Source organism: Oncorhynchus kisutch, linkage group LG18, assembly GCF_002021735.2.
Source record: "Oncorhynchus kisutch isolate 150728-3 linkage group LG18, Okis_V2, whole genome shotgun sequence".
Classification (NCBI taxonomy): Eukaryota; Metazoa; Chordata; class Actinopteri; order Salmoniformes; family Salmonidae; genus Oncorhynchus; species Oncorhynchus kisutch.
The window spans coordinates 12,546,457-12,561,791 of NC_034191.2; the positions used below are offsets into that span (position 1 = coordinate 12,546,457).

Genomic DNA, 15,335 nt, shown 5'->3' on the forward strand with positions numbered 1-15,335 from the left:
AACTCTTACATTTATAATACTACAGAAAACCTTCCCCAGGTTACTGTTCACACAAATGCCTCTGTAATTGTTGGGGTCACATTTGTCTCCGTTCTTAAAGATTGGGGTTATGAGTCCTTGATTCCAGATGTCAGGGAAATAACCTACACTCAGGATCAAATTAAACAGTTTTAATATAGCCAATTGTAATTTTGCACTAGTGAGTTTGAGCATCTCATTTAGGATGCCATCAGGTCCGCAGGCCTTTTTTAAATTTGAGAGCCTGAAGTTTCTTATAGAGCTCCTGGTCAGTAATAGTTTAGTATCTTATAGAGCTCCTGGTCAGTAATAGTTTAGTGTCTTATAGAGCTCCTGGTCAGTAATAGTTTAGTTTCTTATAGAGCTCCTGGTCAGTAATAGTTTAGTTTCTTATAGAGCTCCTGGTCAGTAATAGTTTAGTTTCTTATAGAGCTCCTGGTCAGTAATAGTTTAGTGTCTTATAGAGCTCCTGGTCAGTAATAGTTTAGTGTCTTATAGAGCTCCTGGTCAGTAATAGTTTAGTGTCTTATAGAGCTCCTGGTCAGTAATAGTTTAGTGTCTTATAGAGCTCCTGGTCAGTAATAGTTTAGTGTCTTATAGAGCTCCTGGTCAGTAATAGTTTAGTTTCTTATAGAGCTCCTGGTCAGTAATAGTTTAGTGTCTTATAGAGCTCCTGGTCAGTAATAGTTTAGTGTCTTATAGAGCTCCTGGTCAGTAATAGTTTAGTTTCTTATAGAGCTCCTGGTCAGTAATAGTTTAGTGTCTTATAGAGCTCCTGGTCAGTAATAGTTTAGTTTCTTATAGAGCTCCTGGTCAGTAATAGTTTAGTTTCTTATAGAGCTGCTGGTCAGTAATTGGGGAGTCCAATGGATTTTGATTGTCCTTTATAGCTCTTTCTAATCCATTCAACTCCTCATGAATTTGCCGTTGTTCTGCGTTTGTGTCAATTTGAACGGTGTTGTAAAGTGTTTTAAAATGGGTCCATATGTCACCATTTTGTATCTCTAATTCCTCTTGTTTCTCTCTCTCTCTTTATCCCCCCCCCCCCTGCTACAGGTTTCCGGTGCTGTCTCCTCTGACTCAGTTCCTCTCCCTGCCCAGACTGTGTCCTCACCAGTCTCACCTCCATACCATCTCTGGTCTGTCTGGCCTGTCTGGCCCCCGACACGGCTACTGCTGCTCCCGCTGTGCCCAGAAGAAATGGCCCCCCATCCTCCTCGGCCCCCTCAAACCCCCACAGTCCCTCCTGTTACCCCCTCTGGACCTCCAGAAGACCCCTCTCCTGCCCCCCGTGGACACACACCACTCCCCCCCTAAGATCTCCCAGACCCCCATCCCTGGGTCAGAGTCACTCCCTGGGGGGGAGTGGAGGATGCCTGGGGAGGTGACCCGGTCTGTTGGGAGGTGAGGATGGAAACACACACACACACACAAACACACATTCTATACACACATGCACCGTGTGCCAATCTTCTGTTTGATTGACAGGTTTCAGGTGGCTCAGATTCAGGAGCAGAGGCCTGGTTCCATGGGGATGACGTTCCGACCAGAGTCTAGTGACTCAGACTCAGTGGAAGACGCATCTCTGCTGGTGGGGAACAAGTCATCCTCGTCTTCTTCCTCCTCAGCTGCCAGGGGTACACAGGAGGTGCCGGTCACTTCCTTTTCTCTTTCTCCTCTCATTGTATTTTCACCACCTCTCTTCTTCTTCTCTCCAGTCCACTGAACATTCTGATTCTTGGAGTGTCGTTGACTTCTCCCAGGAGTCCCTGGAAAGCACACACACACACACACACACACACACAGGAAGGCATATTCTTCTAGTGACTGCTGAATTATGAAATAGTAACACGTTGCCTGTCATTGTGGTGTCGGGGGAAGAACTCCCTCCACCACACACACACACCCTCCCTAGTTAGTCATCAGTGACAAAAACACACACATCTAGCTCAGCACATTTAAGCGTGAGACATACATAAATCACGGTTCATTCATGGTTTGTCAATGCTGACAGTTAGTGAGGAAGCTACTGACCCCTAGTGGGGATATTGGGAACACACACACACACACCACCTCTCAAGTCCCATTCCTGTGAGACAACATCCTGTGAGTCAATGGTCAACCATTGTAATAATCTCTCTCTCTCTCTCTCTCTCAGGTTAACAGCTAAACATTTGCAGTGGTGAATGCTGGGTAAAAAATAACTCTACCTCGCTGAGCGAAGGATGCGATGGGATTCCAAAACGGTGACCAGAGAGGTTGATTTTCCTCTTTGTTGGGATTTGGGAAGTTAGCCTGGGTGCTTGTTGGGAACTTAGCCTGGATGCCAGACACAGGGAAACACTCATATTTATAACACAATCAACTTGTATTTTATCCTATTGTTGAGCAATAATCCTCTGTCTTTAGTGGCAGGGAGGAGAAGAGAGAAGGAACAAACTATTCATTAACCCAGGCGTGTGGTTGTGCTTCCATAAGACTCTGGACAGGTTGGAGGACCTTAACACTGTCTGCACTTGATACTGCAATACACACACACACACACATACACGGTAGGTCTACATTCACACACACACACATACACGGTAGGTCTACATTCACACACACACACGGTAGGTCTACATTCACTCACACACACACACACACACACACACACACGGTAGGTCTACATTCACACACACACCCACACACACGGTAGGTCTACATTCACACAAACACACACACAATAACAAATATTATAGAAAACAACTCACATGTTTTGTCTAGATAAAACTTTGAATAATTATTATAACAGACTTAGCTATTTAAACGATTTAGCTCGTCTTATGTTTGAAGCGCTGATTAGCGGAAGTTTTAGGCCTTCTGAAGTTTTAGGTCTTCTTGATCATGTTGAATGTAGTCTTATCTAGCAAATACTTGGGGGTTGAGCTCCAACATTGAGAGAGAGAGACATAATGATATATAAGCAACATGAACTACGTGTTGTACTCTTCAGCTCTTATAGATGGCATTTAAAGTGGAACTGACAGCATTTTAGCAACATGAAATCTAATTCAAATCAGTTCATATACACCACCAGGAAGAATGTGACGCTTTAAAAAAAGATACAAACCTATCAAGCGAACGCTTAGATATGATCATTTTCATGTTTTCATAAATTCTTAAAATGTTTGGTAATTACATACAGTAAGGCATTTGTAAAAAAAAAATCTATAGCAATATAGAGAGTTGAAAACGGTTTGGACAATTCATAGACACTGCAGGAAATAAAACCTAATTAAAACATCTGTCTCATCCAGGACCGGAGTCTACACAGACCGGTGCACCATAGAACTACAGTAGGACTTTATGCAAACAAGCCATTTGCCACACAGACCTGCCATCATTCACTTTGACCTGAACTGTGTGTTTACAGGAAGTTACAACAGAGCGACTTTAGATCAATAGAACAAAAAGCCACAAAATACACCTGAATGGATTTCTACAAATATGTCAATACCACAGGAGTCCTCTTACATTTGGGAACTTTACAGTCCTAATGATCAAACAACCATAAAAAGGCAGACTCTCTTTCCCTATATAAATATGCACATCAACAACAAGATCAATAGCTAATGCTAGCCAGTGCAAGGTCAGCTACAATCTAACGAAGGAACATTAGATAACCCCTCTCAAGCTTTTTCATCTAGTTGACCGTCAAAATTGCACTGAGAAACGATGGGGAATAGTAAGTAGCCTGCTCGTCCTTCTGCAGCTTGCCTGCCAGTGCATTCTTGTCCCGACTAAGCACCCAAGCTAACTGGCTAAAGTGGGCTAGCTAGCTACTTCCAGAGACAAATGAGAGAACACCTTACTCTGACCATTTTTACTCGCCCTAGCAGAGCTGGTTGCTAGGCTGTTTGTTTACATGATATCTGGAGCGTTCGTAACTAAGTATTACTTTTTTTTACTGACACTGCATATATTCAGCCGGTGTTGTGCGTTCATAAATGAATCAGCTATTCTGTGCTCTGGCACACTCAGACAAGAGGGCTCTGAAATCAGAGGAGATAGCCAGAGTGAATTAGCGAACGAAAGAGATATGCTAACTGGATAATACGTCGCTCAAGTTCATGATAGCTAGCTAGAAAAGCGATTCACATTCTTGCTAGCTAACTAAATGCCACCTCCATCTCTAGCTGTGTAGCCACCGAAAACAATATGAGGGGCAAACGTCACTCTTACTCACCCGCTCCTCCAATGACATAACATCCTCCTAGCAACTAGCTAGCATCAGGCTCCGTGTTTTTAGCTTGCTACATCAATAGATACGCTAGCCTATTAGCCACGTTATGACTGACTTGTGATCATTGCCGTTGCTAGTGTGATTGTATTGACATTCCCAGTTAGTTAGTTACAATCATCCATTTTTTAAACTGAAGGCAGCAAACAATGTACCAAGAAATGCATTAGTGAATTATATTAATCGTGCATTGAAATGCATCCATCTATTCTGCCAACAATGCCTTAGTGTACGTCATGGAACGCTGAGTCAAATAGAACCTATTTTTAAAACCTCTTATCAAGTTGGTTTTGTAGCATAAACTGGGAATTTGATATTTTTTACTGATATTATGATTGCCTGTTTGTTTCATATCTACAAAGTAGTTAAAACGCTGTCAGTTCCACTTTAGCTTAATTTAGCTTCTGATGAAAGTTGAATGTGTAGTACTGAGCTGTAAATGGCTGTATATATTTACATACGGCTGTGTAAATTGATGTATATATCTACATACGGCTGTGTAAATGGATGTATATATCTACATACGGCTGTGTAAATGGCTGTATACTGTATATGTACATAATAGGGCTGTGAATAGACAAGGTGAATTGCCCTGTTTTTATTGAAGCTCTTAGATGTGTACGGAGGATGGTCGTGACCTGGAAAGGAAAGGGACAGGGTCAGAGTCAGGGACAGGGTCAGAGTCAGGGACAGGGACAGAGTCAGGGACAGGGTCAGAGTCAGGGACAGGGTCAGAGTCAGGGACAGGGTCAGAGTCAGGGACAGGGTCAGGGAAAGGGTCAGAGTCAGGGACAGGGACAGGGAAAGGGAAAGGGTCAGGGACAGTGTCAGGATGTGGGTTTGCCAGTCATTTTCAGTGCCTCTTTTGACACACTTAAATCAGTCCCAGACATTTTGGGGGAGGTGTGCTTTGTCCTGTGACTTCCTCTCTCCTGGCGTGTCACAGATCTAGGATCAGTTGACCCTCCCAGCTACACTGACCATTGATCAGTGGCATCCTACTCCATGTGGCATTTATCTCAAACCATGACCTCACTTCCTGCCTTGTGACGATTGCCTAGCAACAGACAAAGGCTAAGTTAGTAGAATAATCAACTCGGCTCTTTTGCCCCCACAGATAAAGCACTACAGATACACTATTCAGAGTTCTCATTCAAGTGTTGTTACTTATTGTTACACACACACACCTGCGCACACACACACACACACACACACACACACACACACCTGCACACACACACATAAACACACACGTTCCTGCTCCTCCAAGGAGAGCATGCAGACAGACCCTATCATCTCTGGGTCATCTGGGTAAATGCTGTATTCACAGTCCTCCTAAAGGGAACTAACTACATTACCACAGGAATACAAAATCATGACTGACCATCTCAATCTTATTCCTTCAGCTGCATTTCAAGTGTTTTCTACTTCTGTTTTTTTTTAGTTATTTAAATATATTTTTTTGATTAGTGTCTGACATAGCTGCTTGACCGTGGAAACACAGTTTGGGTTTTGCAGTTTACATTTTATAAAGGGTGGATAATAATGATGATTATGATTAATTTGAACTATTATTTTATATACTGTATGTTGCTGTTTTTGCGGTTCAGAACCATTGTCTGGATTTGATTATTTTTATGGGTTGAACATGTCCCTGTTTTTATCTGGTCTGTTTCATTATGACACGTTATAAACTGAAGTGTTGCAGAAAAGAAAGGAAAACAACTCGTCTTCTCTACGTTGTAGATTGTATTTATTATGATATTACATTTTTCTGTATGATATTTTTACTCTTGAAATAAAGGAGAGGTTTATTTTGAGTCGTCTGTGTGTGCTTTGTGTTATATTGTATGAACGCTCAGCGGTAAACGTGTCTTTGGACTCGTCTGAAGTCGGTACATCCCATCTGCCAACTTCTGTCTAGCTTCAGAACAGTTTGGGCTACACACCCTGTGTAAAGGTGAGACCCATCGACATGTACAGTACATATTGGTTGTTTTGCTCTTGGATGCCCACAGGTCTCACAAGACTCATCTGAAGGTCCACCTGGTACCAGTTAAAAACAAATGGAAATACACTACCGGTCAACCTACTCATTCAAGGGTTGTTCTTTTACTATTTTCTACATTGTAGACATCAAAACTATGAAGACATCAAAACTATGAAAGGACACATCGAATTATATAGTAACCAAAAAAGTGTTAAACAAATCAAAATACAGTGCCTTGCGAAAGTATTTGGCCCCCTTGAACTTTGCGACCTTTTGCCACATTTCAGGCTTCAAATATAAAGATATAAAACTGTATTTTTTTGTGAAGAATCAACAACAAGTGGGACACAATCATGAAGTGGAACGACATTTATTGGATATTTCAAACTTTTTTAACAAATCAAAAACGGAAAAATTGGGCGTGCAAAATTATTCAGCCCCCTTAAGTTAATACTTTGTAGCGCCACCTTTTGCTGCGATTACAGCTGTAAGTCGCTTGGGGTATGTCTCTATCAGTTTTGCACATTGAGAGACTGAAATGTTTTCCCATTCCTCCTTGCAAAACAGCTCGAGCTCAGTGAGGTTGGATGGAGAGCATTTGTGAACAGCAGTTTTCAGTTCTTTCCACAGATTCTCGATTGGATTCAGGTCTGGACTTTGACTTGGCCATTCTAACACCTGGATATGTTTATTTTTGAACCATTCCATTGTAGATTTTGCTTTATGTTTTGGATCATTGTCTTGTTGGAAGACAAATCTCCATCCCAGTCTCAGGTCTTTTGCAGACTCCATCAGGTTTTCTTCCAGAATGGTCCTGTATTTGGCTCCATCCATCTTCCCATCAATTTTAACCATCTTCCCTGTCCCTGCTGAAGAAAAGCAGGCCCAAACCATGATGCTGCCACCACCATGTTTGACAGTGGGGATAGTGTGTTCAGGGTGATGAGCTGTGTTGCTTTTACGCCAAACATAACGTTTTGCATTGTTGCCAAAAAGTTCAATTTTGGTTTCATCTGACCAGAGCACCTTCTTCCACATGTTTGGTGTGTCTCCCAGGTGGCTTGTGGCAAACTTTAAACAACACTTTTTATGGATATCTTTAAGAAATGGCTTTCTTCTTGCCACTCTTCCATAAAGGCCAGATTTGTGCAATATACGACTGATTGTTGTCCTATGGACAGAGTCTCCCACCTCAGCTGTAGATCTCTGCAGTTCATCCAGAGTGATCATGGGCCTCTTGGCTGCATCTCTGATCAGTCTTCTCCTTGTATGAGCTGAAAGTTTAGAGGGACGGCCAGGTCTTGGTAGATTTGCAGTGGTCTGATACTCCTTCCATTTCAATATTATCGCTTGCACAGTGCTCCTTGGGATGTTTAAAGCTTGGGAAATCTTTTTGTATCCAAATCCTTCACAACAGTATCTCGGACCTGCCTGGTGTATTCCTTGTTCTTCATGATGCTCTCTGCGCTTTTAACGGACCTCTGAGACTATCACAGTGCAGGTGCATTTATACGGAGAGTTGATTACACACAGGTGGATTGTATTTATCATCATTAGTCATTTGGGTCAACATTGGATCATTCAGAGATCCTCACTGAACTTCTGGAGAGAGTTTGCTGCACTGAAAGTAAAGAGGCTGAATAATTTTGCACGCCCAGTTTATGATTTGTTAAAAAGGTTTGAAATATCCAATAAATGTCGTTCCACTTCATGATTGTGTCCCACTTGTTGTTGATTCTTCACAAAAAATACAGTTTTATATCTTTATGTTTGAAGCCTGAAATGTGGCAAAAGGTCGCAAAGTTCAAGTGGGCCGAATACTTTCGCAAGGCACTGTATATTTGAGATTTGAGATTCTTTAAACAGCCACCTTTTGCCTTGATAACAGCTTTGCACACTCTTGGCATTTTCTCAACCATCTTCATGAGGTAGTCACCTGGAATGCATTTCAATTAACAGGTGTGCCTTGTTAAAAGTACATTTGTGGAATTTCTTTCCTTGTTAATGCGTTTGAGCCAATCAGTTGTGTTGTGACAAGGTAGTGGGGGTATACAGAAGATAGCCCTATTTGGTAAAAGACCAAGTCCATATTATGGCAAGAACAGCTCAAATAAGCAAAGAGAAACGACAGTCTATCATTACTTTATGACATGGCCAATCAATAAGGACATTTTAATGAACTTTGAAACTTTCTTCAAGTGCAGTTGCAAAAACCATCAAGCGCTATGATGAAACTGGCTCTCATGAGGACCGCCACAGGAAAGGAAGACCCAGAGTTACTGCTGCTGCAGAGGATAAGTTCATTAGAGTTACCAGCCTCAGATTGCAGCCCAAATAAATGCTTCACAGAGTTCAAGTTACAGACACATCTCAACATCAACTGTTCAGAGGAGAATCAGGCCTTCATGGTCGAATTGCTGCCATGAAACCACTACTAAAGGACACCAATAAGAAGAAGAGGCTTGCTTGGGCCAAAAAACATGAGCAATGGACATAAGACCGGTGGAAATGTCCTTTGGTCTGGAGTCCAAATTGGAGATGTTTGGTTCCAACCGCTGTGTCTTTCTGAGAGGCGGTGAACGGATGATCTTGGTGGTTCCAGTTCTCTGCTGCCTGTGACTGGAACCAATTGCAAAAATTGCTGAAGTTGGAGACTTTTATCTCCCTCACCAAATTCTAACATCTGCTATCTGAGCAGCTAACCGATCGCTGCAGCTGTACATAGTCTATCGGTAAATAGCCCACCCAATTTACCTACCTCTTCCCCATACTGTTTATATTTATTTACTTTTCTGCTCTTTTGCACACCAATATCTCTACCTGTACATGACCATCTGATCATTTATCACTTTATCACAAAATTGTAATTATTCGCCTACCTCCTCATGCCTTTTGCACACAATGTATATAGACTCTCTTTTTTTTCTACTGTGTTATTCACTTGTTAATTGTTTACTCCATGTGTAACTCTGTGTTGTTGTCTGTTCACACTGCTATGCTTTATCTTGGCCAGGTCGCAGTTGCAAATGAGAACTTGTTCTCAACTAGCCTACCTGGTTAAATAAAGGTGAAATAATAAATAAATAAATCTCTGCATGTGTATTTCCCACCGTGAGGCATGGAGGGGGTGTTATGGTGTGTGGGTGCTTTGCTGGTGTGACTGTCTGTGATTTATTTAGAATTTAAGGCTCACCAGCATGGCTACCACAGAATTCTGCAGCAATACTCCATCCCATCTGGTTTGGGTTTAGTGGGACAATAATTCGTTTTTCAACAGGACAATGACCCAACACATCTCGAGGCTGGGCAAGGGCTATTTTACCAAGAAGGAGAGCGATGGTGTGCTGCATCAGATGACCTGGACTCCACAATCCCCCGACCTCAACCCAATTGAGATGGTTTGGGATGAGTCGGACCGCAGAGTGAAGGAAAAAGCAGCCAGCAGTGCTCAGCATATGTGGGAACTCCTTCAAGGCTGTTGGAAAAGCATTCCAGGTGAAGCTGGTTGAGAGAATGCCAAGTGTGCAAAGCTGTCATCAAGTCAAAGGGTTGCTATTTGAAGAATCTCAAATATAAAATATGTTTTTTTGGTTACAACACTTTGTTGGTTACAACATGATTACATATGTGTTATTTCATAGTTTTGATGTATTCACTATTATTCTACAAAGTAGAAAATAGTAAAAACAAAGAAAAACCCTTTAATGAGTAGGTGTTCTTAAACATTTGACCAGTAGAGTATATGGCGACTAGTGTCAAAAATAAGGGCTTAAATACATGTCCAAAAAAACACATACAAACACATGTTTCCTGATCTTATATCGTTCAGATATGATAGACACTTCAGAACCAATTTCCTTTAGGTTTTTTGTGGGGGACTCTGTTGTAGTGAATCTGTTATTTAATGCATTTGTATTTTTTGATAGTTCAAGGGGTCTTACAATTCAAAATTAAAAGCTAAATGATCCTTGGTATGACCTTCTTAAAAAATGCACCCCTCCTTCTCCCTCCGGCTTAGACAGGGCTTAGACTCTTAGGGGTTAAGCATGAGTTTTTTCTTAGTAATTTGTAGTTGTGCCAGCTAGCAGTGAGCCTGTGTTGCTTCTATAAAGCTCTCTGTCTGGATTATATCCAGCTCCATCTGTGAGTCTTTGGGATGTTAATTCATGACTTTCCAGACACACCCAAAAACCTGCCCAAGTCATGCCTGGAGCTGAACAACTTTCTCTGAATGCTCTTACGAGGAGGTCCTCTTAAGACTGATTTACAGTCTGTGTGTGGTGTATGTAATCCTGAAGAAAGGTTTGTTAGATACACTACAATCAGCGGCCCCTAAATATATATTTACTGTTTATTGTGATTACAGTATCACTAACGTCCCTGACATGTTATAACAGCATCTATTCTCTCTACACCCTCAGCGTCAACCAATGTATTTCTTCCTGTCTTTAGCTTCCTTAGCTAAGTCAGATTGCAATCAATGAGTTACTGTATTCCCCTCTCACTTTCAATGAGTTACTGTATTCCCCTCTCACTTTCAATGAGTTACTGTATTCCCCTCTCACTTTCAATGAGTTACTGTATTCCCCTCTCACTTTCAATGAGTTACTGTATTCCCCTCTCACGTTCAATGAGTTACTGTATTCCCCTCTCACAATCAATGAGTTACTGAATTCCCCTCTCACTTTCAATGAGTTACTGTATTCCCCTCTCACTTTCAATGAGTTACTGTATTCCCCTCTCACTTTCAATGAGTTACTGTATTCCCCTCTCACTTTCAATGAGTTACTGTATTCCCCTCTCACTTTCAATAAGTTACTGTATTCCCCTCTCACTTTCAATGAGTTACTGTATTCCCCTCTCACAATCAATGAGTTACTGTATTCCCCTCTCACTTTCAATGAGTTACTGTATTCCCCTCTCACTTTCAAATAAGACATCTGGTATTTCTATTGTATGTTGTAATCTCCCAGTATTTACCAGTCAGGGAAAGAACATTCAGTAAAATATCATGACATACATTCTCCTTCAAACAGGCTAATAATATGGGCTAAATAATATTCTGTTTAGAGGAACCAGTCATCCTTCCAGTGTGTTTGTCCAATGGAGTTCACTCGGTTCCATAGCTATTCAGTACATAGATTGACTCTCCTGACAGTCAGAGCTGCTTCGAAAGGGCCGCCATCACGCTTCCTGGTTTCCTTGGCGATGCTCTGATTTTTGTTGCCGAGGTTACTACGGAAACCCTGCCCAGCCATGAAGTAAAGGACGGGATCCACACAGCTGTTGGCGCTGGCCAGGGGGCGTGTCACCATATAGGCCAGGCTGGACGCCTTCAGCAGCTCACAGCTCACCTGGGGATGAATACAGGAACAAATGATTGAAAGGTAAATGCTGCAGATATCCTCTCGATGTGGCAATGACCTTTATATGTCAAGGATAATGACAATATCAACAATCATAATAGCAGTGGTTGAATTGAGCCTGAGCCAGCTGGAGCCAACCTCCTGCACCTTGGGTGAAAGGTGAATCTATCTGGAGCCAGCCTCCTGTACCTTGGGTGAAAGGTGAATCTACCTGGAGCCAGCCTCCTGCACCTTGGGTGAAAGGTGCATCTACCTGGAGCCAGCCTCCTGCACCTTGGGTGAAAGGTGAATCTACCTGGAGCCAGCCTGCACCTTGGGTGAAAGGTAAAGCTACCTGGAGCCAGCCTCCTGCACCTTGGGTGAAAGGTGAATCTACCTAGAGCCAGCCTCCTGCACCTTGGGTGAAAGGTGAATCTACCTGGAGCCAGCCTCCTGCACCTTGGTTGAAAGGTGAATCTACCTGGAGCCAGCCTCCTGCACCTTGGGTGAATCTACCTGGAGCCAGCCTCCTGCACCTTGGGTGAAAGGTGAAGCCAGGCAGAGCCTTTAAAAGCATAGTTTTCCAGTGGTTGTGGTACTGTACCTGGGAGGGATCCATCTGCTCCAGGTATCTGAGGAAGTAGTACAGACTTCTGGTCAGGTGGAAAGGTAGGAAACACAGCATGAACGCTGCTAACACGATGATTATCATCTTCACAGACTTCTGTTTGGAGCGATGAGGAGCGATCCTCCCGACTCCCCTCGACTGGCTCCCTCCTGCCCCCCAGGTGGGCTCCAGAAGCTTCCTCACCATCAGTCCATAGCACACCATCACCACCATGAAAGGGAAGGCAAACAGCAGCATAGATACCACCAAGCTGTACACCAGGAAGTCATGAAATAACTCTGGACTGGTGGTGTCGAAACACACCCTCTCCGTTCCCTCGTCCCTGGTCCGTGAGAAGTAGAGAACGGGAGCCTGGCACATCAACACACACGCCCATACCGCAACAGACACCAGCCGGGCTCTCCTGGCGCTGACCCAGCTCAGGGACCTAATCGGGTAACACACACCCAGAAAGCGGTGCAGGCTGATGCAGCACAGGAACAGGATGGAACCGTAAAGGTTAGCGTAGAACAGGAAGCGGATGAGTTTGCAGAACGGCTCGCTGAAGGGCCAGTCGTTCTCGTCGGCGTAGTAGTAGATTAGGAAGGGTAGGGTGAGGATGTAGAGGGTGTCGCACACTGTCAGGTTGAACATGTACACCGTGGAGGGCTTCCAGAGTTTTGTACGGAACAGGATCACGTACATGGCCGTGAAGTTCAGGGCTAGGCCAATCACGAAGACCAGAGTGTAGCTGACAGGAAGCAGGATGTACTTGAAGTCCTCCTTGAAGCGACAGCGGCAGTTTTGCTCGCTGCTCTCATTGGTTGAGTGGTTGGTGAAGGTAGCCATCTTTGTTCATAAACAGATCTGAGGAAGATACAGAGGTTTACTAATATGCGCACACAAACACACACACACACACACACACACACACACACACACACACACACACACACACACACACACACACACACACACACACACACACACACACACACACACACACACACACACACACATAGAAGCTAAAGTGGGATAGTAATGATAAAACTGTATTAGCCAATTGTATAACTCTTCACACTAAGGCTATGGCTAAACACTCCAACACTCTATGACTAAATGTCTCTGTTTACTTGCTTATAAACACATATGCATGAATGCCGCAGCTGGAATCTGAAGCTCATTTTGGCATAATACCCATAATTCCTTCATATGTGTCTTTCCTAAATGCCAAGATAGGAGAGGGAGATTATCACAGGTGTCTAATAGTCTCTGGCCCTCTGTGTGGTCTTGAAATAAAAATGAAATAAATGAATCAGATGATTAAAAAATAATAATAATTGAATGACAAACCTGTAAAACATAATCCTAAATATAAACCATACATTTAGTGAATACCATTGGTGTTTAATATGAAGGTTTCAGCATGAAATATATTTTAAAACAATTTTTTTACATACTTATATTTATTTTACTATGTCAATATGTATTTGCTGTCAACTAGTGTCAATTGTGGGGGGAAAAAGTAACTAATTGGAAGAGTTAATTGAGAATAATGCTATCGTTGATTAGATGCTTTTTTTCATTCATTTGACAATTATCTCGAACCATCTGGTTTGAACCATATCTACTAGAAACTCATGTACAATATGGACACATAGAAACAAAATTAATATTATGCTGTCTTATGAATAATAATTTTTTTTAAGTTATTGAAGTATAAATGACCAAAGTCACAATGGATTTCCATAGATTTTCTGTTAATTACCCAAATTAATTCTGGTAACTTTCATAAATTACGGGTATCTTAGCAACCCTAACGATAATACACAGAAACACACACGACTTGGTACAGCAACACAATTAGCATGAATATATTGTCATAACATAGAAACACACACGACTTGGTACAGCAACACAATTAGTATGAATATATTGTCATAACATAGAAACACACACGACATGGTACAGCAACACAATTAGTATGAATATATTGTCATAACATAGAAACACACACGACATGGTACAGCAACACAATTAGTATGAATATATTGTCATAACATAGAAACACACACAACATGGTACAGCAACACAATTAGCATGAATATATTGTCATAACATAGAAACACACACGACCTGGTACAGCAACACAATTAGCATGAATATATTGTCATAACATAGAAACACACACGACCTGGTACAGCAACACAATTAGCATGAATGTGGTGTTTCCACTTTGCGATGACGAAGATCTAATCCATGAGATGAAGATGGCAGGTGAGTATTTTACAGTTGCCTCTCATGACTGTAAACGGTTAACTTTCAACAGCTTTCATATATGGACCTACTGTAAGTATACAACAGACTCATAAACAAACACCCTTACACACACACACACACGCGCACACACACACACACACACACACACACATAAACAAATAGGATCACCTACGGTGACGAGCATACCGTGTGTGTACAGGCTGCATGTGTATTGAAAGACACAGACACACGGCTCTGGGGGAAAAGCCTTCTGTATCGACACCTAAACGTTCTTCCAATGGTTCTGCTATGGGGACAGCAGACGAACCCTTTTAGGTTGTAGTTAGCACGTTTTCCCCCCAAAGAGTATACATTACATCATACGTTTTAACAGATGAGCTGGTTAGCTAACTCAATTCAATTTAAAGGGCTTTATTGGCATGGGAAATATATGTTAACATTGCCAAAGCAAGTGAAATAGATAATAAACAAAAGTGAAATAAACAATCAAAAAAAATAAAGGTAAACATCACAGAAGAATAAAGACATTTGAAATGTCATATTATGTGCAAATATTTAAAGTACAAAAGCAAACATAAATAAGGGTTCTCTCTCTCTCTCTCTCTCTCTCTCTCTCTCTCTGTCTCTCTCTCTCTCTCTCTCTCTCCTCTCTCTCTCTCTCTCTCTCTGTCTCTCTCTCTCTCTCTCTCCTCTGTCTCTCTCTCTCTCCGTCTCTCTCTACAGTCTCCTCTCCTCTTCTCTCTCTCTCTCTCTCTCTCTCTCTCTCTCTCTCTTCTCTACAGTCTCTCTCTCTCGTCATCTCTCTCGGTCTCT

The 15,335-nt window shown here is 42.1% G+C and overlaps 2 protein-coding genes across 2 annotated transcripts in view; one reads left to right on the forward strand and one right to left on the reverse strand.

The window, feature by feature from the left end:
* LOC109880534 (tumor necrosis factor receptor superfamily member 19L-like) overlaps window positions 1–6,120 on the forward strand; it is a 35,942-nt gene extending 29,822 nt beyond the window's left edge. Inside the window, exon 8 of the mRNA XM_031796159.1 lies at window positions 1,075–6,120. Coding sequence (XP_031652019.1) covers window positions 1,075–1,426 — 352 coding nt within the window. The 3' untranslated portion in view covers window positions 1,427–6,120. The remainder of the gene's footprint in view (window positions 1–1,074) is intronic.
* Window positions 6,121–10,627: 4,507 nt separating this feature from the next.
* Window positions 10,628–15,335, reverse strand: part of LOC109880528 (P2Y purinoceptor 2) — a 10,546-nt gene continuing 5,838 nt past the window's right edge. The window contains exons 3-4 of the mRNA XM_020472731.2: window positions 12,240–13,109; window positions 10,628–11,644 (exon numbers count right to left, since the gene is read on the reverse strand). Coding sequence (XP_020328320.2) covers window positions 11,417–11,644; window positions 12,240–13,091 — 1,080 coding nt within the window. The 5' untranslated portion in view covers window positions 13,092–13,109 and the 3' untranslated portion in view covers window positions 10,628–11,416. The remainder of the gene's footprint in view (window positions 11,645–12,239; window positions 13,110–15,335) is intronic.